At 44.2% G+C, this 23,403-nt stretch overlaps 1 protein-coding gene across 1 annotated transcript in view; it reads right to left on the reverse strand.

The window, feature by feature from the left end:
- The window catches only part of PTAR1 (protein prenyltransferase alpha subunit repeat containing 1), a 59,471-nt gene that overhangs the window by 35,611 nt on the left and 457 nt on the right, over positions 1 to 23,403 (reverse strand). Inside the window, exon 2 of the mRNA XM_030885147.2 lies at positions 10,788 to 10,957. Within this exon, the coding sequence (XP_030741007.1) occupies positions 10,788 to 10,957 (170 nt within the window). The remainder of the gene's footprint in view (positions 1 to 10,787; positions 10,958 to 23,403) is intronic.

A 23,403-nucleotide genomic window follows, 5' to 3' on the forward strand; every position in this document is an offset into this window, starting at 1 on the left:
ATGGTTTAAACATTAAAAGCAGTTGTACAATCATCACAATAAACTTCAAAATATTTTTTTCTTTCTTGTGCTCATTATCACTAGCTCCCCATCTCCCCCCAAACTCCCCTGCCATAACCCTAATAAACTAGTAATTGTCTATACATATACCTATTTTGGTTTCATAGTTAAAACAAACAAACAGAGAAGATAAATAAAACAGCAACAACAAAATAATTTTTAAAAAACTGCTAAAGAGAGCAGAAATAATAAAAACTAGAACAAATGGGCTACAGGGGAGCCTGGCTACCAGAAAGAATAGAATCTGGGTTCTTCAAGGTTTGTCTGAACTGACAGCAAAGTCCACAAGGTGGAACACGCCAGCCTGCATGACCCAAAGGTTGTAAACGATAAAATCCAAGACTGGAGAAGGGAACAGGACTAGACCTTAGATTCTGAGCACCCCGTCTGCAGAAGGCTATGGACGGCAGTCAAGACCTAAAATCCATTTGCAGGTCCTCACGTGTATTACAAACAGCCTCAAGTGACTGTGACCACTGAGTGTGGATGTGAGCAGCCTCGCTGAGACACAGAGCACATTGGAAGGGGGCTAAGGCAGGGGCAGGTTAAAATGCAGCACCCTGGTGTTTTGTTTGTGCTTCGAGCGCAACTTCCCTTCTCCCTCAGAAATGAAGAGAAGCTGGCCCTTCTTGGCTCTCTTTGTACAGAGGCAACAGCACAAGGCAAAAACCAAGAACTAAAACCAGCAAAGATAAGAGTGCACACTTGCCATTTCCTGGCTAGGGACAGAGAGCGAGGAAGACTGATCAGAGAACATGTCCTCTGTTGGAGTCTCCCCCACGAGAGCGACAGCAGTTGTCGGGTAGAAAGCCAGCCCCACTGCTCACCGGGAGTTCTTAGGCCACACGCTGGGCCTTTGGGTCTTCCTCACATGTAAAACTGGAGCGATAACAGTACTACCTCATGGAGCCTTAGGACAGGAACCAACACCCAGGAAGCACTAGATGACAGTCCCTTCTATGAAGCTTGCACATCCTAACTCTGTGTCCCAAATGATACTAGGATCCAAGACACCCAGAAGGAGAAAGAGAATCCTCTACAGTGGGTAAGCTGCAATAAGGTGGGAAGTAGGGCATTTCTCAACTTCTAAGCATCTCAGGATTTAAAACATTATCAACAGCGGTGCCAGTCACATGCATGACAGTCAGGAGAACTTGACTCTGGTTTGTGCTCACAACATTTCTCAGCTGGAAGACTCCTCTTCTCCTCAGTTAACGCCTGCTGCTCCGGCAGTCAGGGTTGTGTGAAACCCCAGCAAGTTGTCCTGGACCGGTCAAGCCAGTCTCACACCTTTTACTCTCCCAGGTCCTTGTGTTTTTTCCCCAATCAAAGCACACATCAAAATACACTGTGATGACTTTTTTATTTGGGCAATCGGTTCAAACGCACGTTTACTGGCCACTCTACCTTGAGTGGAGTGCTCAGCACACAACACTCAATAAATAACTGATCCCAAACCCCAGAAAGATAAGAAGTTAGAATGTAGTCAACCAAAACCTACTGAAGTGACATCATGCTGGGTCTCAGTGAACTGCTGGGCCCCATGCAGCTTGCTTACCTTTGGAGTTTGGTTTTATAGTTCTTGCTAGAATTTATGATGAATTAATCTGCCTTTGTTGTTTCCTTTTAGAAGTTAGAGATTGATGTAATTTCCATTAAATTTACTTAAGTAAAAGAAGATATCTTTACAGTGTAGTAACATCAAGGTTTTTATATGAGGTGTTTAGTATGATGTGTTTTAACTTGAGGATTTGTTTTTGTCTCCTCTAGCAATCACAATGAAAACAAACGATTAGCTTGCGATTTCAGGCCGGAGTAAAGGAATGTGAAATAACCAGACTGAAACTTACTCTTTCAAGTTGCAAGAAAAAGCATCATTCCACTGTGTTGGCATCACCTGAATCGTGAGCACAACGACCCACAATGAAGAAAACATGTTTATTAACCAATACTGTGTAACTTAGACGCAAGATTGCTAATGCACCCTTCCCTTTTTGAATTATATAACCATTCCATCTTGTCTTTGTTCCGGGAGGCGGTTAGAGGATGCAAACTCTCCAGCCCCTTGTTATAGATCTCACAATAAAGTATCTTCTTTCTTGTCAAACACCTGTGTTGGAGTATTTAGGCTTGACTTCAGTGGTAGCCAGGGACCCAGCTTTCAAGCTACGTAACAGCACTGCCAATCAGTGGTTTCTGGCTCAGAGAACACCGGATACATGGCTATAAATCTTCACAGAAGCACTGCTGTAGCTTTCTCCCACTGAGTGGGCTGGTGGGTCAGAATCACCAACTTCCTGGTTAGCAGCCAAATGCTTTCCTCTGAGTGGCATCATGGTTCCTATAGAATGTAGTTAGTACTACTGGACCCAGGGTCTGCTTTATGTTGGTTGACTGATTTTTGCATATGCTAGCAAAACCAAACGGAGGTGCTTTATACATTTAGAAGTCAAACTTACATACACTGCAGGGAAATACAGAGATAGTTTGACTTTCTGTAAGGATTGTTATGCTACCAATTTTCAAAACTGAGTTAATACATATGCTCTTCGATAATATTCAGCCTTTGTCATTCTGAGGACGAGACTAATCACAAAGTTGCTATTTTGCACACATGCCTCCCAACTAAATTGAGTTTTCTCATAGAATCAAACGATATCCTTGCCAAGTCTTTCTCAATGCGTCATGGGCAAGGACATTCTATCATCTTGAGCTTTGGAGAAAATCAAGTAGGATCCTTTAAGGAGTGCCAAGTGACAAGCACCTTGTGCCGTATTAAAAATAACATTAGCAAAGCACTCAGATGAATCCCAGCCTAGCATAACTCTTAGCATTACATTGTCATAGCCTGTATCACAATAAATCAATCACTTTTTGTAACCACTCTAAATTTTTTTCTATATTGTCATTTACAGTCTTCAAAATTCTGATTAGTTTGGCAAAAGTTCTAGACCTCCTGGAAAATTCCATTTTGAACAGAAGATGGAGTGATAAGGTAGCAAAAGTTCCAAGTGGGAGAAGCCCACAGATGACAAGAAAATGGTGCATATTTTAAATTATACAATGTCTCCGTATGCAGTCTGCAAGTACAGAACTTGCCATGCTGTGTTCTTCAGATCAAAATGAGACCCTAAGCAGACCTCTGCACTGGTCTGTCAGTCTGTCACGCTGTGTGTGTGCTGCTGGGAAGCTAGAGGCGATACCACTGGTCTTCAAAGAGCAGCGGGCTCACCCTGGTGGGCAAGTTCCAGCAGGCCTTCACTTTATGAGGACGAAGGACCTTGAAGATCTACGTCTAAAACAATAAAACGACACTGGCCAGTGAAGATTGATGACTCGGAGGAGGAGAGTGTCTGATAGAGAGCTGGAAGATGAGCCCCTCTGCTTGGAAAGCACTCAGGAGACCACCCACGGAGCCCCGCCTGCCTCCTCACAGGGCAGCTGGCCCGAACCACTGCGGTGGACATGGAGTAAAGCTTCTGGGCCTGCGTTTCCTGATGGAGCACAACTCAAACGAAGAAGAAACAGATCCAAGAGAAACGTGGAATGCACCAACCAAGGAGTAATCTAGACACTGGAAGTCGTGGAAAATGGAAAGCGTGAAGGCATCTTCTAAAGATCGGTGGACAAGGAATAAGAGAGACAAAGTGAGCGTTGAGATGTGAACTGTAAAGAATGCGGAATGCACCAGGCACTAGAAGAAGAACAAACACTAGCACAGCCACAATGCTTCTGAGAAGACGTGTCTCCCATAGTTTGGACATATTGTTGGGAGACCAGTCCTCGGAGAAGGACACTAGGATTGTGAAAGTCGAGGGTCAGCAAACAGGACGGCCCTCAGTGAGATGGGTTGTCACAGTGGCGGTGACTACGGGCTCAGGCACGGCGACACTTATGAAGATGATGCAGAAGCAGACAGTATGTTGTTCTGCTGTGTCTGGCATGGTCACTGGGAGTTGGAACCACAGTACTAACAGTAAAAGAGAACAAAGCAGTATGAGGGGAAGGTGAGATGATGTGAGAATGGATGTCAATCAAGCAGCACTAGGTTACAATATAGGAATATACAGACTCCTTTCCTTATTACATGCATTTTTGTCTCTGAAAGAAAAGAAATCCAGTGTACTGGGTGCTCTACAAACAGCTCATGTGGTCTTCACAACAGCCCTCGGAGGTCGATATTAATATTCTTTTCTTGAGACATGGAAATAGGAAGAGGTGACTTGGCTGACAATTTGCTGAGTTGAATCGGAATACAGCTTTGTCTTCCTCAAAGGAGACAATCTTTCCACTCTAGCACACTGTCTGTAAGTTCTCTGCCCTCTCGGGCCTGAACCAAAAACCTGTAAGGACTTCCGGTATGCATCACCAACCGGTAGGGAGCCCTGGTACTGCACTGCCAATTGTAAGGTAGGTGGTTCAAACCCACCAGCTGCTCCTCGAGAGAAAGCTGAGGCTGTCATCTCCACATTTACAGCCTCATAAACCCAGTACCGGGTCACTATGAGCCAGAATTGACTCGGTAGGAGGTTTTGGTTTTGGTTTTCTGAATCAACAGCTGAGTGGAATGATAGGGGTAAGTCAAAAAGTATTGCTAGCAACCCTTACTAAGTAAAACTATCTAAATATGAAACTGGTGTTTCTTGACGTATTCTCTATATAGGTCTATATAAACTCATGAAGGCAGTGTTTCCACCTCTCTAATGCTTCCATGAAGAATTCTGAATTCTTCAATTTACACCACATCAAAATGGTAATTTCGGCATCTTCAAGGGATTTAACTCATGCTCTTTTTCAATGCTGAGTTTGGGGAACAAAAAGAAGTCTGGAGGGACAAGACTAGGACTATCAGGAGTAAGGCTTCCCCACACAGTTCTACAGGACAACTCATGCTCCCCTTGAAGACGGAGCCAGGGCCTTGTCATAGAGCAAAAAGGAAAAGCAACCTTGCCGCCGCTTTCCCCGCCCATTCCTCCAATGCACTTTTCAAGTTACATACACCTTGTCCATCACGAGCCTCTGTGATCGTCCTGCGTCCTTCCAGAAAACAAATCAGGACCATCTGTTTGAATTGCTGCAATAATAACCATCATAACCTTCCAAACGGACTTAGCTCCTTTGAATTTCACTGGCTCCTTGGAAAGCATGGTTTGGACTAGACCTACTTTGGAGACACCCCAAAGAGACTGAGACTCATGTGTTGCTGTGCAGACTTTTCTGCAGCCACCCCATGATCAGAGCGACATACTTATGCAGGCTGATGGAATGAGCCTGTGCCTGTATGGATGGGAAAGCTAGCAGCTATACTTTTTGACTCACCCTCACATTGCACTGTCAGTTTCACCAACTATAAGCTATCTCCCTTGTGGTTTTATTCAGAAGATTAAGAGCTCCTAGAATCCCTCCATTATCTCAAAATTAATTAGGTTTCTCTCCAAACACCAACAGACATCGCAGCAAATGTTCCTTTTTTACATACACTCCACTGCATTACAAAGTAATCATCACATCACAGGGAGAAGATGAATCTAAGCACGTCACACACAGGAAGGCAGCTAGAGTCCAGCAATAACCAGAGAAGACACAGAGATGCTACAGAAAAGTCCAGAAGAGAAAAACATCAGTAAGCCTTTACTGCCTGGCATTCTACAAAGGTCTGAAGGCCAGCAACTGCCTGGTAACTGTCATGGGGTTCGACAACTATCTCTGACGGAGAAATATTTTTATGGCATCTAGGAATAAATCCAAAGTCAACTTGAATTGGTTAGTCTCTTTGTCCAAAGTACAAATAGGTTACAGCAAGCAGAGACCCTTGAAATTAACGGCGTGGCACACACCAAGAGACCCTGCTCATGACAGAGCAGTCACTGAATCAGGAAGAGCACGCTACAAACCTCCTGCTCACCAATCTCTTATCACTCCTCTTACCAAGTAAACAAAGAACAACCAGCCACAGGCCGAGTTCCTAACAAACTCACAACAAAGGTGATTAAATAACCACCTACTACACAGCAGGGCGGGTAGGGCTGTGCAAACATGTTGAATAAAGAACTTCCTGAGGCGTGCAGAGAAGCAATTGTTGCTTCCTAGAGAGCAAAGCGGCTTCCCAGTGTTGTGTGCAGGTGTACTGTGTGTGAGTGAGCACAAACAGAGCAGTGCTAGAGTGCACGTGTCCTGTACGCCAGGTGTTTGGGGGATGAGCGTGTGCTGACAAGCACGATGACGATGGCAACATTAACGACACACGAGTGGCCTCAGCAAGGGCATGGAGGGCAGGGGTACACCGCGCAGTCAAAGAAAGGAACGGTGTGTGCTGTGGAATCAACAGCTGCAAATTTAAATGCTTCTAGGAGTCACATGAATGCCAAAGAAGCAACAAAACAAGCCGGACGATAATGGCACTTGACACTCTATCTCGGTGTCTTCAGGGTGGCAGCAGGTTGTGGTAAACTGGAATGGGCCTGTCTAGTTCAGACAGGCAGAGGCTATTTGTGCCAGCCAACTGCTGTCACAGAGAAGTGCACCCAGGACTTTGGATATCTCAAGAGAAAGACAGATATCCAGGTTTGTCACCCTGATTTTAACTGATGGCAAGTCAGTGAAAACAATGTTTAAAAAGATTCTGGATGCCCAAATGAAATGTATCTGTGGGCAGGCTTCAGCCTAGTGGCTGAGCCTCTGCAACTTTGGATGCGGAGTATAAATTAGAGGGAAAGACTTGTAGCAAAGGCTGGAAACAGACTGTGAAAGGCCTTGAATGCCATACTAATGAGTTTGAACTTGACCGTAGACTCCAAGGAGAATATCAGCAGCGGTGCATTTCAGAATGGCATCTCTCAAACTGTGTGTTTACACCTATTGTTGGGTAGTTTTACTTTGCATGATGGTTATGGAAGCAGGAAAGAGAGTGAAAATGAAGTAGGGAACCACTGAGGTAATCACAACAGTCCAGATGAGAATTAATACGGCCTACCAGCAAAATACAGGGAGAACAGGTGATGGTTTTGAGCAAGAGAAAGAGAGGGAAGAAGCTCTCAAGTTCAGTTATGGCCAGAGATTGAGGAGCCGCACACGTGAGGATCAAGAAAGGATGGCCGAGGTGTCGAAGGGATCAGGTGTAAGGCATCATCAGAACAAAAAATCTTACCATAGTGAATGATGGGGGGAGTGCGGAGTGGAGATCCAAAGCCCATTAGTAGGCCACTGGAGATCCCCTTGCAGAGGGGTCTCGGGGAGGAGATGAGCCAGTCAGGGTGCGATGTAACGATGAGAAATACAACTTTCCTCTAGTTCCTAAAGGTTTCCTCCCCGCTCCCACTACCATGACTCGAATTCTATCTTGCAGGACTGGCTAGACCAGAGGAGATACACTGGTACAGATAGGAACTGAAAATACAGAGAATCCAGGACGGATGAGCCCTATGGGATCAGTGGTGTGAGTGGCAAAACAGGGAGGGTAAAGGGAGAATGGGTAGGAAAGAGGGAACCGATTACATGGAACTGTGTGTGACCTCCTCCCTGGGGGACAGACAACCGAAAAGTGGATGAAGGGAGACGTCGGACAGGGCAAGATATGACAAAATACCCATTTATAAACTATCAAGGGCACATGCAGGAGGGGGGAACGGGGGAGGGAGGGGAAAAATGAGGACCTAATGTCGGGGGTTTAAATGGAGAGAAAATGTTTTGAGAGACGATGTACAAATGCGCTTTACACAATTGATATGTGTATGGATTGGGATAACAGTTGTATGAGCCCCTAATAAAATGTTTAAAAAAAAAGAAAGGATGGCCGTAGGGCAGAGGAGCCCTGCCCAGCCAGGTCAATACCAGGGTCTTCTCTCTGACTTGCTTCTTATTTGTTATGAATTTCTCAAAAAACAGAGACAGTTCCTGACTGATAATTTCATTCTTCTCTCAAATCAAACATGCTATTACTACAGCATCCCCTCCCTCCCCCATTTAACCAGTCTCTCTTGAAATAGCTAAACAATGATGCTTCCCAAGCATCCAAGGTATTTGGTACCTTAATGAAAGCATACATTCTGTTGGGTTAAGAAGAGAAAAAAAAAATCTATCCCAGGAGTAAAGGTCACCTTCCGTAGGCAGACACCTTCTTAGTTGGCTTTAGCTTCCAGCTGTCTTTTTACTTGGCTCTTCTAACGTACACAATGTTTTCTGCTCCAACCGTCAAGGTACAGCGTTTTCACACAGTTACCGTTTCTCCTAGTATTTTCCCATTTATTTTCCTTGTAGCAAGAGTCACTTCTGTTTCAATTGCTTTGGGTCACAAGTTAGGCAGAACAGTATTAGCCAGTTAGCAGTTTCAGATATCTAAAATTCTCTTCCTTCTGCTCATTGCTAAGGACCCTGGGTGACACTCTGGGTTAAGCATTGGACTGCTAAGAGGTTGGTGGTTCAAGTCCACCAAGTGCTCTGTAGAAGAAAAATGAGGTTGTCTGCTCCTTAAACGATCCACAGCCTTGCAAGCCCTACCTGAGGAGTTCTATCTGTCCTACAGGACCACTATGACTGGGAATCAATGAGAGTCAGTGGGTAGTTCATATTGGTAATACAAGAGATCATCTGGGCCATGTGACACCACCATAAACTATGCTTGCAAAACAAAATAAAAAGCCATGCCATCCAGTCAATTGGACACCTAGGTTCCAGGGGCTGTAAATCTTTACAGGAGTAAATTCTGGTTTCTCCTAAAAACAGCTGGTTTTTGAGCCCCTGACCATATGGTCAGCAACCCAATGCTGAGCAAGAGGACATTCCAACAAGGCCAGACTCACTGCCTCTGAGTCAGTGCAGACTCAGAGACCCTATCGGACAGAGTAGAGCTGCCCCTGTGGGGTTCAGAAACTGTAATCCTTTGTGGGTGTAGAAAGCCCCATCTTTATCCCAAGGAGAGGTTGGTGGTTTTGAACTGCTGACCTTGCAGCCCAACTCGAGTCACTACACCACCAGAGCTGCTATCAAGATACTAGTTACAATAAAATCAGAAGATCCTCCTGTACACTGTGGCAGTTGTATCAGAATTCAAAGTTTATTGGCTAACTCATGCCAATAGCACTGACCATGCCTGGGTCCTCCAGGGCCTGGCTGGGGCTAAACCTACATGGTGAGGAGATCAGCGAAGGCGGCAGTGCAGGGCCCAGATGTACAGGGAACAGGCAAATGGAGATAAGACTTGGGAGGCTGCCAGAAAGGTTGAACTAGTGCACATGAACAGGCCAAGGCTAACGATGTGAGTCAACTGTAGCCTTTGACTTTTTAAAGATCATACTTGTTTCTTCTCTACAGATAATCTTTCAATCTCCCCCAGAATTAATACTCAATGATACATGTCCGTTCACCACAACACACATGATGCAGCTCTGGCAAAGAAAGAACTTGGATCGATTCATCCTCTCCACCTCCCAGTTACATACAACCTACACCGTGGTAAAGGGAGGGAGAATTAGAGGAGGTGGGTCTAACAACAAATGCTCTTGATCTTGTAAAAAAATTTGGACATAGCCTTCTAAGTAAGAAAAGTGTATATTTTAGAGGATTAGTCACACTAAATCCTTAAACTTCCTTTTTTACTCGTCCAACCTGAGAAAAGTGCTGTATGAAGTGGCTTCTGAAAGTTTGTGAAGAATTCCAAAATCCTTTAAATCTATTTTTCTACCCTCTTTTAAATTCTATTTCCCCATGACTCTCCTTCACATGACGGCAGTGTTAAGGGCCGTGCCAAGAAGAGCTCAAGGGAATCACTCTCTCCTATCTCTGGCAGTACTCTCCTCCACATTTCTCCAACAGAGACTGTTACAAATTATAAGCCCAACGAGAAAAGAGATTGTGTAGTATTCTTTTCGTCCCTCCAGGTACTTCAAATAGCTTCTAATACAAGGCCCTTGATGATGGCTACTGAATTGAATAAAGGCCCCCGGAAACGCAATTCTTACTCATAATCAACCTCCAGCTCATACGAAGCACTTTTAAAGGTACCGCTATATGTAGGAGTGGATGAAGCTCTACAAAAACAGGCTGGGACAGTCTTGGATGAGTATGCCCTTAAAAAGCGAGACTGGAAGAGAGCCCAAAAGGAGGCTTCAGCTCACATGTAGGGGACCGATTAGAAAAGAGAGTGGAAGGAGGGCAGATAGATGCAGAAAAGAAGCGGCTCCGAGGAGCGGGAGAAGTGAATGCTGGAAGGTTTTCCTTTGCTCATTTCCTGATGGAGCAGGGTTCAGAGGGCCAGAGCTCGACTGGGATCACAGGGCAACCCATCCCCACTAATCACTCATATATCATTTGGACGGCTACTAAAATGTGTTCCAGTGCCCATAAAACACTAAGCAATTAGAAACCAGAGCACCTGAGCTTGTCTTCAGCGATATTTTTTTCCATCTGTAACAGCTCTCTTCATAAGAAATCTCTCAAATAACCCCATTTTATTAACGCAGATAAAATAAAACTCAAATTGTTCTGGTTGTAGTAAGTGGCCAGAAACCCACCTCGAAGCCCTTCAATAATATCAATGACACACAAAATGGGAAAACCACAGACCTAGGCCTGAGGATTTCAGTAATTAATCCTCTCCCAAACCAATCTCCTCACCTGACAGAGGGATGAGCACCAGGCCAGAACTGGAATCCAGGCCAGGGATTTCCCCCATGACATCGCATCCAGCTTCCAACACCCCAAGGAAAGAGGAGAACGCAGCTCCGACTTACCGTCTTTGTTCAGCCACTGCTTTCTCGCTCGGTACAGGAGGAGTTTGTTGTGGACATACGGCAAGAGGAACTTGACACACCAGCTCTCCACACCAAGTTTGTTTTCAACCAGGACTATCGGACTCCGGTTATACCTAGCTTCAGGACATGGGATCAGTCCAATTTCGTCTCTTAACATATGAAACATAAAAAAGAATTAAAAATAAGAATGCTAGCTAGTCTTGTCAAAAAAGTTTTTTACATTCCACAAAGTATGTTTTCAACTCCACACACAGAAATATCACTGAGTTCACTGACTAGATTAGTACGAACTGTTTTAAAAGTTTGCTGACACCCAGGACTGGCAGCAAGCAGGGTGTATTCCCGGTTGCCAAGAGTGAAAATCAGCGTGCCCTCCGGGGGCAATGGGATTTAAAATGTAAATGCATATGCCTTTACCCAGCAGTCCCACTGCTCGGAAATGATCCCAGGCCAAAATATTAATAGGACTTTGACTGCAGCACTGCACAAGCAAAGTGGAAAACAATCTCAATGGGTCTCAACATAAGGCTGAGATACATTATGACCCATCGGGCCGGCCGTGGAGTGGAGATGTCTCACGGTGTCCGGGCTGTCAGTCTTTACCAAAGCAGACCGTGGCATCTTTCCCGCTCGGAGTGCCTGGTGGGTTCAAACTGCCAACAGTGAGTGGTCAGCGGCGGCGTGCTTAACCACCATGGTATCAGACCTCCTGCCAAGCAACCCTATTAGTAAGGATGAAGCGTGGCCTTCATAGGTAGGTATGGGAAGACTGCCCTGGTTTGTTAACTGGGGAAAAAACCTCAAATACCAGAGCGTACAATACTAAGCCGTCTATAAAAATGCTAAATTAAAAACATATGTATATAAAGAGAGACAGTGAATAATTTCTTGGAAGGCTATAGAAAAATTTTCAGGGAGCGGAAGATGTTGAGGAATAATTATATTTTTATAGAGCTTAGAATTTTTGTTAATGCGTATGTATTTATTTTTCAAAAAGGTCAAAAATGTAATTTGGCTTACTTGCAAATACTGTATATAGAACAGAAACAATTAAGAAAGTTACATGGGCAGTGAGACTGTGAACCATGTTTCTTTCTACTTTATAGTTCTTCATGTTTTTCTGAATTAAAAAAAATGCTGCTAATGCACAAAATCCATTTAGAAGTTGATCATTCTGGGAGCATTTGCATCCCATAATTCACCTAAAGTTGAAATTTCATGACATTTTCTAGTCAGAGATTTGATAAACAATATGCAGGGCACCGGACTTACACACTAAATGAACCAACAAATAAGAAAATATTTGCGCCAAGTTTCAATATGTCTTCCATCTGTAAAGGAAGCTACAATTAATTCTTGCCTACATGAACAGGCATTCTCACATAATACGGCTTTCTTCTAATCCGTGAATAACAGCAAACGCTTTACCAGCAAGAACAGTTGAAGTACCTAAGACTGGTTTAGAGTTTCTCATAAAGAAACTCACTCACTGCTACGGAGGCAATGCCCACTCGTAGCAACTCATGCAGGACAGGGTAGAACCGCCCCGGTGAGTCCAAGAGTGGAGAATTCATCAAGGAATTCATCACCTGCCTTCCTAAATGTAGAGATCTAGATGGAAGGTATACTGAGAAGCAGCAGCTTCATATTTTGAAATTTTTAAGAAAGGTGTCTACATTTTTGTAGCAATACTTTCTCACTCTGCTATTTACGATGGCCCTGGGTATCCCTGTAAGAAGATGCAAGTTTGATAGATGCAAAGAAGAGAACTTGTTGAATTATGGGGTTCATTTGTTCGTTGTGGCACAATGGTTACATACTGGGCCACTAAACAAGGTTGGCAGTTCAAAACCACCAGCTGCTCCACAGGAGAAAGCTCTGCAGGGCTTTCTATCCCCATAGTTACAGTCTTAGAAACGCACAGGGGCAAGTCTACCCTGCCCCATATGGTCTCCATGAGTCAACATTGACTCACCGGCAATGAGTTTACTTTTCTGGGTTTTGTTGGTTCAAAAGCCCCACTGGCGTAAAACGGGCTGCTAACTGCAAAGTCCGCAGTTCTAATTCACCAGTCGCTCCATGAGGAAAAGACGAGGCCTTGTACTCCCTGAAACAGTCTGCGTCTTGGAAACCAATTGGAGCAATTCTCGATGGCAGTCAATTGGGGTGGGGGGTGGGGGGCTGTTAGCCTATCACAAATTGGTGGGTTTGAGTCTAAAATAAGATGATTCCTTCCCTCTGGATAGGTTAAAGCTAGCCTACTTTCAACATCAGTGACACAGGAATCTATCAATAAACAAGGGTTCCCCCCGGGGGTTATGAGTCAACAAACATACTGTAAAACAATTTAACTCTCAAGCAGATTTGGGGACTTAAGACTTTTTGCCCTGACAACTGGCTCAGTTGAACCAAAGGATGGTTAACATAACATTTAAATATTTTCTGAATACCTACAATGCACTACACCACGCATCTGTCAAAAGCTTGTCATATTGTGGAAGCTCGCATTGTTAAATGCTGGAAGCTGTGTCACCACTATTTCAAATACCAGGTTCAGTGGAGTTTCTAGACGCAGACAGACTAGGAAGAAAGGTGTGGTAATCTACTCCTGAAATGTTGCCAATGAAAAGCCACAGACAACAACAGAATATGTATTGCCCATACAGTGCTGGCAGATGAGTCAGCAGGTTGGGAATCACTCCAAATACAACTGGGGTAGAGCTGCCTTCTCAAAGCAGTAGCTATTGTGATTTGCCACCGAGTCTCAAAGTAGAGTCACTCTGGACATGGCTGGAGTCAAGTCTTCAAGACCTTCATTTGCTGACACTGTAAGACTCAATAATGCGAGGTTACTGTACCAACAACAAAAAAAATGCAGCTAGCTACAGCTAGTGCTGTAGTGTTAGGTTAGGAGGATACAAAATAAGGTGGTCCCAGACTTCAAAGGAGCCAGTTTTCCTGAGTGGCCATGCTAGTATCAACAATGAAATGTTGTTACTTTGTTAGTCCTATAGGATAAATGAAGTTCTACAGCAAAAATGTGGCAGTGCTGAGAGAGCATCTGAGTTCAATGTCAAGTTTTTAAAATCCATCTACTCACTCCCTCTAGATTTATACTTGACTTATACAAGGTCACTATCTGTTCTGCTCTTGTAAAGTTTTACAGTCCTGGAAACCCAACAGAGGCCACAACGTTTAAGAACTGACAGGATGATTGGGTGGGTGAATACTGGACTGGTAACCAAAAGGTCAGCAGTTCTAACCTACCAGCTACTCTGAAGAAGGAAGACGAGACTATCTGTTCCTATAAAGATTTACAGCCTTGAAACCCTACATAAGGTCACTGTGGTAGCTGCAAAATTTCACGTCAATGTAAAGATACATGAAAGTGTAGGGGTGGTATTCAACCTGTCAGTCAGGTCAACACCTGATGGTGCCTCCTAGTGGGCATAGCCTTCTCATAAGGTCCAGGGAACCTCTCCCTCTCTGCCTTGACCTTCCTGATCGCTGACCTGGAGGGCTGTTGGAACCCTCCCATGTTTTCTACTGACCTCAGATTCACATGACTTTGCACACTCCCGCCTGTGATCTTCCTGCATTCTGCATCAGCACATGTGGCTGGGTGAGTCTGAAGAGGGGCTGAAGGACGTGCGTTGGACTGGGCTGTTTTCTTCATGTATCATTACTTCTTGATAAAGCTTTCTTCTTACACATATACGGGTGTCGGCTGGATTTGTTTCTCTAGTCAATCTGGTTTAACAGTCACTAGAAGTTGGAATTGACTTGATAGCAGTGGTTTGGTTTTAGGTTTTAGTGTGAGTGGGATGTATGTGTTGGCTTAGCATATGATTGAATCCTTGGTATTTTCTGGAATTCGGGTTTCAGTAGATAGAGCACAACATTTCAAGATAAGCTAGAATCACAGATCAAATATCCATTTATAACGTTTTAGGGAGAGAACTACAAGAATCAACAATATGAATAGACGGTTAGGGTAAAAAGAATAAAAGAATTCTAGCCTCTGGCTATAGCTGTCAGGGGGCGGAGGGTGTTGCTTAAATTCACAATGTAAAAACGTCTTGCTTCCTAGTTGTACCAGAAATAAAATGCCCAACTAATAATTTGGCACCTAAATTACAGGACAAAACCATCTGCACACAGAAATACATTTAGCATTTAGTATCCTGTGTCTTTTTTTTTTTTTCCCAAGAAAAACTTCAAAAAGAAGCAAGAATGCCTAGAGAGAGCAGGTGCCCAATAGCTGCTTACTGAAGGCAGCGTTGCCTTCCATTTGGGTGGTAATATTCAAATAAGCATGTCAAGGGTAGCACTTCTTGACCTTGCAAAAGAACATTTCCTCTTTCTTCTAATTGTGCAATGAAAACAGCGACGGTCCAAGTCCTGCTCTGCCAATAGCTAACCAACTGACCTCTTTCTACCTGCACACAGACTTCACTCGCAGCACTTGGCCTTACGCTAGCCCAGGTCTCCAACTTTTTAAACAGGGGGCCAGTTCACTGTCCCTCAAACCTGCTGGAGGGCTGGACTAGTTTAAAAAAATACTATGAACAAATTCCTATGCACACATCTTATTTTGAAGTAAAAAACAAATGGGGCAAAAACACCCGGTGGGCCGGATAAATGTCCTCAGTGGGCCGTAGTTTGAGGACACCTGCTCTAGACCAGTGGTTCTCAACCTTCCTAATGCAGCGACCCTTTAATACAGTTCCTCATGTTGTGGTGACCCCCAACCATAAAATTATTTTCACTACTTCATAATTGTAATTTTGCTACTGCTAGGAATTGTAATGTAAATATCTGATATGCAGGATGTATTTTCATTGTTACAAACTGAACATAATTAAACATAATTATGTTTAGTGATTAATCACAAAACAATATGCAATTATGTATTGTGAAATATTTATGTCTTTTCTGATGGTCTTAGCAAGGGTGGTTTGATCCCCCAAAGGAGTCAAGATGCACAGGTTCAGAACTGCGTCAAACTGCTTTTTTAGCAACAGGGCTTTAAAAAGTTCATGGAAGAATTCTGCTTCTTTTAATCCCATTTTTCCACGAACATTTTGAAGTACCTTGTTATTTCTAAATGTAGGAAACGGGCCAGGTCTCATTCAACTATGACAAGTTAGGGTCCAGATGCCCAGGAGCTACTGTTCTCATGCAAGCAGATTGAAAAGTCACAGAAAGGAATGCACAACACCAGCGGGCTGCCAACCAAAAGGTCAGTGGTTTGAACCCACTGGATACCCTGTGGGAGAGAGGTGACAGGCTGCGTCTGTTAAGACTGACAGCCATGGAAATCCTGTGGGGTAGTTCTACTCTGTCCTACAGAGTCGCTATGAGTCAGAATCAACTGAACAGCTATGTGCTTGGTGTTTGATTTTAGTAGGACATACAGACAGAGTTGTTAGACTAGGAAGCCACTTAGGTGTTGATGTGAATTTGATTAAGTCATTTGCCCCTGATATCCTCATCTGAATACAAATAGCTGGAATAAAAACAGCTGTTCACTTAATGAATTATTGACCCTAAGGTCAGCCAGTAGAGTTCCACCATTAACAAATAATGACACAAGGAAGGAAAAGTGACGTATTTGCTTTTGAACACTTTAGCGAAGTCTTTTGCAGCAGATTTGCACAAGATAATGTCATCTGATTTGACTACTGCTTCCACGGGGTTGACTGTGGGCCCAGGTCGATGGAAACCCTTGCCAACTTCAGTCTTTTCTCCATTTCTCGTGATGTTGCTTATTGGTCCGCTGTGAAGATTTCTGTTTTCTTTGTCTTTGATCTTCACCAAGAAGTGCTCAAGTGCAGAACCTGAGTAAAGACCAAGAGGCAGCCGATCGAACAAAGCCAGGAGACACTGCGCGGTTTCAAATCTAGAAAATGCGCGTCAGGGGTCTGTCCTGGCACCATTCTTGTTGGATCCCTACGTTGAGTGCAGAATCCAAGCAGCAGGACCGCACGAGGACGTCAGCACCAGGAAGGAGGAGACTCACACAGCCTGCGAGACGCAGACAACACAGGCTTTGCTTGCGGAGTGGCGAGGACTTGAAGCCTAAAAGTAGAACATGCCCTTTACAAGGATGGGTCAGTGTGTTTCCAGACGTTTCCTGTGCCTCATCCCTTGGGTCCTAATCCACTTTCCCCGACGATTTAGAGCAGGGACTGCATTCCTCCAGCTCATTTGATCAGACCAGGAAACAGGTCCAAGGAGGTTATCAAAACGCACTGCCACTGAGTCAATCCCAAGTCCTAGAGACCCTCTAGGGCAAAGCAGAGCTGCCCTTGCGGCTTTCCGAGAGACTGTAACTTTTCGAGAGTAGGAAGCCTTATCGTTCTCCCATGGCGTGGCTGGTGGTTTCAAACTGCTGACTTTGTAACGGTTAGCAGCTGAACTCTTAACCACTACCCTTCTGGGGCTCCTTCCTAATGAGGCTAGCGGGGAGGTGTGGTGTTAAAAAACAAAAACACCAAATCACTGGCCCCGGAGTTGATTCCAACTCACAACACCCTACAGGACAAAGTGGAGCTCCCACAGGGCTCCCAAGGCTATACATCTTTATGGAAGCAAGGTCCCCCATCTTTGTCCCCAGGAGAGCCTGGTGGGTTCAAACAGTTGACTTTTTGGTTAACAGGTTTATCCAAGGTCAAAGTGCAGATTGCTGAGTTTCCTAGACCACCAATCTTTAGGTCTCTACCGGTTACAATGAACGCGTTACACACACACACACACACACACACACACACAGGAGCATTAATAAGTTCATGGAAAATGGAATGTTTTCAAAGCCCTCCCGTGAGGGGGGTGTTTACATGGGGCTGTTAACCTCAATGTCTGCTGTTTGAAACCACCAACCACCCTGCGGGAGAAAGATGAGGCTTTCTGCCCCCATGCACAGTTGGTCTGAGAAACCCACAGGGGCAATTCCACCCTGCCCTGCAGGCTCGCCGCGAGTAGACATCAACTTGATTGCAGTGATTTTGGTTTGATTGTGTGTGTATACACACGTCTCAAAAACATCTCCGACCATTTCCTTCTGAAATTAGCATAGTCTTCTCAGAACAATTTCAGACTCTTCTACCACCACCAAATTCCACTTTTACAATGTCAGAATTCTAGCCATTTAGATTTCCTGGTATTTAACACGAGGACTCACATACCTGCATTATCAAGAAAGACACAGGATTTGTAATGACATGAAAGTTGGGTGGTTTTAAGCAGCAATCCAGTTTTAATTTCCTCAAACACATGCCAGGATGCTCACTTATTCAGCTACCTTGAAAGGCTACTTTAGAGGTGACGAAGCGCAAAATGCATCTGCACGTTTACTTAGATCCATGCAGGACATGGTATGTCTCTCTGAGTGCTACACTTCGAGATGGGACACCACAACTTCCTGATAATGCTCAAGGTTCGGATAACACTGGTATTGACTGTTCCTCATGTTTAGACAGCTTCCCTTGTCTGTACTTTTGAAAAATCATCATTAGTCAGGTAGAATAGTTCCTGCTTATTTTTCACTAAAGTGTAACCAACCATCCTCTTCTGACCGACCAGACCACTGCAGTCCACGGGGGCTTTCACTGACTGCTTTTCGGAAGTCAGCTGCCAGACCTCTCTCACTCTAGGAAGAATGAATGGATGGCCTCAAATCCCACAAATGAACCCTGGATGTGCAGCAATTGAACAAAAACCAGCCCCAAGATTCAGGAAATGGCACAATTCTGTCCAGTTCCATTAAAAAACAACAGCTAGAATTCTTCCCAGGAAAGGTAGCAAAAGAGCAAATGGAACCGGCCCATGCATACTGATGACCCAAATACTGCTTGTGATTTAGTTAAAATATTTTAAGGCCTTCATTCATAGGCTTTCTCAAAGTTTAACCACCCAGCTAGGAAAGTGACAAGGTACAATTCAAATCCAGGATGGTCAGATTCCACACCCAAACTCACAACTACATGATTATTAAAATAACAAAATAAGATCAAAGTGTAAGAAGACTACACAACTCCATGATTACCAGCTTCCAGGAACACACCTCCTGAGGTTGCGTTTCCACTCTGAAACTGCCTTTCATTGCGACTCCCTGACTTAAAAAAGCTTTTTATGTGCCTTCAAGTTGACTTTGAATCCAAACAATCCTAAAGAGGAGAGTAGAAGGAATTGCCCCAGAAGTGTGTCCGGGATGGCATCTTGGGTTTGTGGGAGTAGAAAACTAGTTCTTCGCACTTGTGGGGTCACAGGTAGGATGGGACTCCAACCATACAGCTCCGAGCTTAACCACTGCGCCACTAAGAGCTCCTTTGCACTGCCTAGTTGAGCTCTCTTTGCCAATTCTCACCCATGCCTCATGTCTTCATGAGCTATCTTCTCCTCTAAGTTAGGCTCTTTGGTACTATCTCAAAACACCCTGTTCTTTACCCAGCTAGGATCGTCACCATCTGTGGACCAATTTCCTCAGAAGCTCCACGAGGGAGGGGATGATGAATGACTGGCTTGTTCATCAATCTACACCTAGTTCTTGGCCCTGTAAACCCAGAATAGCATTGTGTTTGTCAAATCGAGGTGCTCATTTCTGAAAGTAGGATGGAAATAGATGAAACAGTAAAGAACCCCACCCCTTAGTCTGGCCCTACTGGGTCCTTTCAATCACATTTGCTTTTAGTCAAGTCTCGCTTCTGTGTGAAGACCTTGAGCTCTCTATCCACAGACTAAATGCCACCAAGCCTTCAAAGCTCTACTCTAAAGTCATCCCCACCTAGATGTGTGCCACCTATTACAACAGTCACTAGACCCGTGGCCACTCTATTCATTATCGTTTTAAATGAAGTTCCTCACTTGCATGAACTATATTTCACACACTCAACAGCCACCTATGACCAGTAGTTACTTTAACAGTGTTGATATAGGGCATGTCTATCATTCCATTAGTTCCTAGGTGCTGTAAATGGTCATTAACACATTCAGTTGCTGACTAGAGGTAGCAGGTTCAAGTCCACCGCAAGATGTCTGGCAAGAAAGGCCTGTGATCTACTGTAGAAAAATCTGAAAATTCTCTGGAGCACAATTCTGTTGTGACAGACATGCGGTCACCATGTTTTGGAACCCAGGGTCAGCAGATGCTTTGGTTACTGTCCCAGAAAGGCATGATGCCTTAAACACAACGACTGTTTTTCACAGTATGTGAAAACTAATTTCTTCCTTCTCCCTTATATAGTGAAAGGGTATTCGTAGCACCTTACAATGAACATTCAATAAACATTTACGAGTCATTAAAAAATAACTTGTTGGATAAGGGAATTTTCACAGGATGCTAATTACATTGAGGACAGTTATCGTCACATTAGCTCAGAACCTACTATACATTAGCTTGTCTTATCCCAGGATCAAGCGCTGAGCTCTTTCATGAATCTGACCAGGCACCTTTTCTGTGAGGTCAACTACCTAGCGGTAACCAAGTGCTGGGACCATGCCAGGTGATTCTGCTGTGTTTTCGTCCGCCTCACGATCCACACTGGACACTCAGGCTGAGTTAACCTATCCACACCTAGCAGTAGCATAACCACACTGAGCCCATTGCATCACCGACTCCTGGCTGGTTATTTTCAGAGGCAGAGCCAACATATTTAATGATGGAGTAGGTGTTATCTAAGAAAATTTCCATCGATTCTGTGTTTGGAGGAAAAAGGAAAGAAAAAAAAAAAGAAAACTTTTTGGGGGCTATTTTTGGGGGGTACCCTAATATTAGAAGTATAATCAGTCACTCACTTCCAAGAAAACGTTGCCTCCACCCCGCCCTCCTTTTGGTTAGAATATCATCTCTGAAAGCAAAAGGGCCACATGAGGAAGAGTGCGGGAGATTTCTGAAGAGCGCACATTACGCGCCATCCTAAAAGATGAGCAAAGTTATGGAGGGGCTTCAAAGAGTACATGGAAAATGAATGAAAAGATAATGGAAAATTTCCATGAACTTTTAGAAGTCTTCTAGTATTACTAAGGATATTGTTATACAGAATATGTACTAAAAGATAGAGAACAACTTACATTAAATGAAACAACGAGTTAAGATAACTAAATGTTTTACACTTATAATACCAAAACTCTAAAACAAACAAACAAACAAACAAACAAACACACCTGCAAACTCGCTGCCATCTGGTCAATTCTATTCTGACTCAGTGACCCTATAAGACAGAGAAGAACTGCCCCTTTGGGGTTCCAAAGCTGTACATCTTTAATGAAACATACTGTCTCATTTTCTCCCACAGAGCTACTGGTGGATTTGAGCTGCTGGTCTCACGGTTAGCTGCCCAACTTTTAATCCATTACACCACCAACTTACTTCAAACAACTACATCAGCGGTCCTCAACCTGTGGGTCGTGACCCCTTTGGGGGGAGGGGACCGAAGAACCCTTTCACAGGGATCGCCGAAGACAATCAGAAAACACTTAATTCAGATGGTCTTAGGAACAGAGACACCACTCCTCTATCTGTCTCCAGGCGGGTTCGCCCACATGCAGCTATGCCCGACGTGAAGACTGTTACCCAGGCTGCACCATGCTTCAAGACTAAATTTCATTTATTTGTAATTAGAATTAAATATTTCACAATATACAATGACATTGTTTTTGTGATGAATCACATGCTTTCATTATGTTCAATTTGTAACAATGAAAATACACCCTGCATATCAGATATTTACATGACAATTCATAACAGTAGCGACATTACAGTTATGAAGTAGAAACGAAAACAATTTTATGGTTGGGGGTCACCACAACATGAGGAACTGTTATTAAAGGATCATGGGTATTATTAGGAAGGTTGAGAACCACTGGTCTAAATGTTACATAATGACCCAAATTTTATTAGTAATTATAAAGTATGTATTGACAGAGCTTACTACTGAGATTTCACTATAAAATCATGACATGGTGTGTGTGTGTGTGTGCGTGCGCATAAAAGTCCTTGATCTGGAAGAACTGGGACTGGTTCCAAACTGCACTATGCCACCTGCCAAGGCAACGAACAGTCAATCTCTGGCAAAATAAAGATGTCTTTCTAGCCTACTTGAAAGAGAATCTGATCTTGGGTAAACTAAAAAAGGCATCTTTTGGTATTTGCTGTTTTCAACTAAACTTCTGACATCTGCTCTAATTTCTTCAAGAAAAACAACGCAAACTATGGCAAAAACAGGCCCTTCATCTGGCTTAACTATTTTGGGAGGATGTCTCTTCCTTGCACTGAGGCTTCCCTTCTCAAAAGGAACTGAAAGACTGACACACAACAAGGCATCAAAGCATTCTTCACAAGGCCTAGCAGCCACTATGGCTACTGCCAGGAAACCAATCCAAATGCTCCTTTTGAAACACACAGCGTTATGAAGGGCAAAGGAAATGGACGCAGGCAGGAGTGGCAGGTGTGTTGGGGGGCCAGGAGTGATGTTTTTAAAGAGGGAGAGTGGCAGGGGGTCAATTGTGCACCACAAGGGAGAGTGACATCGAGAGTTCCTTAATTCTTTTATAAACATCACCTTGGAGGAAAAGAACGTTTTGCTCCGATGTTGCTTTGGCACCTCTTCTAGCTTACAGGGGTTAGGATGCTTTAACGGAAGAAATCAGATGTTCCAGATAAAGAGTAAACATTTTAAAAGATAAGCTCCCCCACACAAATGATGTAAAAATCATGCAAAACTGGATTTCACCGTTTCCTTTCCTTTGAGAAAGGAAGTGAGTTCCATTTTTGCATCTTTGTTACTCTTTGTATTTCTTCTCATAGCTTCCATTTCACTAGCTAGGGCGCCCCAGCGGCACAGCGGACAGGCACTTGGCTTCAAAATGAAGCTGGAAACCCTGGCTGGCTCTCTCTGGGAGAATCTAGATGCGGCAGTCTGCTTCCGTTGAGATTTACAGCCTTGGGAGCTCTATGGGGCAGTTAGTTCTACTCTGCCTTGCCGGGCCACAGTCCACTAGACGGCAAGGAGCGTTCCGTTTTTCACTAGTTACAATGACAGCAAATGTGTCGGAAAGCACAGCCTCTTCTGTCCTCTTCCCGAAGAGTTCAAGTACAATGGAAGGGAGGAGGGAGAGAACCCAAGTGCCCCTTCTGTGGGGTGGGGTTCAAAGAACGCCGGAGTTTGGATGATCAGGAGCTAAGGCAACCGTGCAACTCACGAGTTCCTGTAACCTGCTTCCAGTCCTTACGAATCAGCGAATGCTGCAGTGTCCAGGCTTCTCCTGCTGCATTACAAACCGTCCCACCCAGTGTTCACGGTTCAGAACGTTCTGCTGACCTTCAAACCGTTTTTTTGGCTCATCAAATGTTTTTCACGATCTTGCAACAAGGGAGGTGAACGTCAAAGGCAAGCCCCCAACGGTCTCAATCAAGGCTGGCACACGAGACCGAGGGGTTTGGGGCCCCCCCCTTACCAAAGTCCGGGGTGCACCAGCAGAGTTGTGCTTACCATACACACTCAGAGCCCCAGGTCCGTGTGCGCCCGAGCACCAGTCAGGAAGGAAGGATGCGGACTCCCGGACCAGGTCCCAAGTTACAAGAAGTCCAGGGGGG

Source organism: Echinops telfairi, unplaced genomic scaffold (assembly GCF_000313985.2).
Source record: "Echinops telfairi isolate 266 unplaced genomic scaffold, ASM31398v2 ScPeMD7_22;HRSCAF=79, whole genome shotgun sequence".
In the NCBI taxonomy this organism is placed as follows: domain Eukaryota; kingdom Metazoa; phylum Chordata; class Mammalia; order Afrosoricida; family Tenrecidae; genus Echinops; species Echinops telfairi.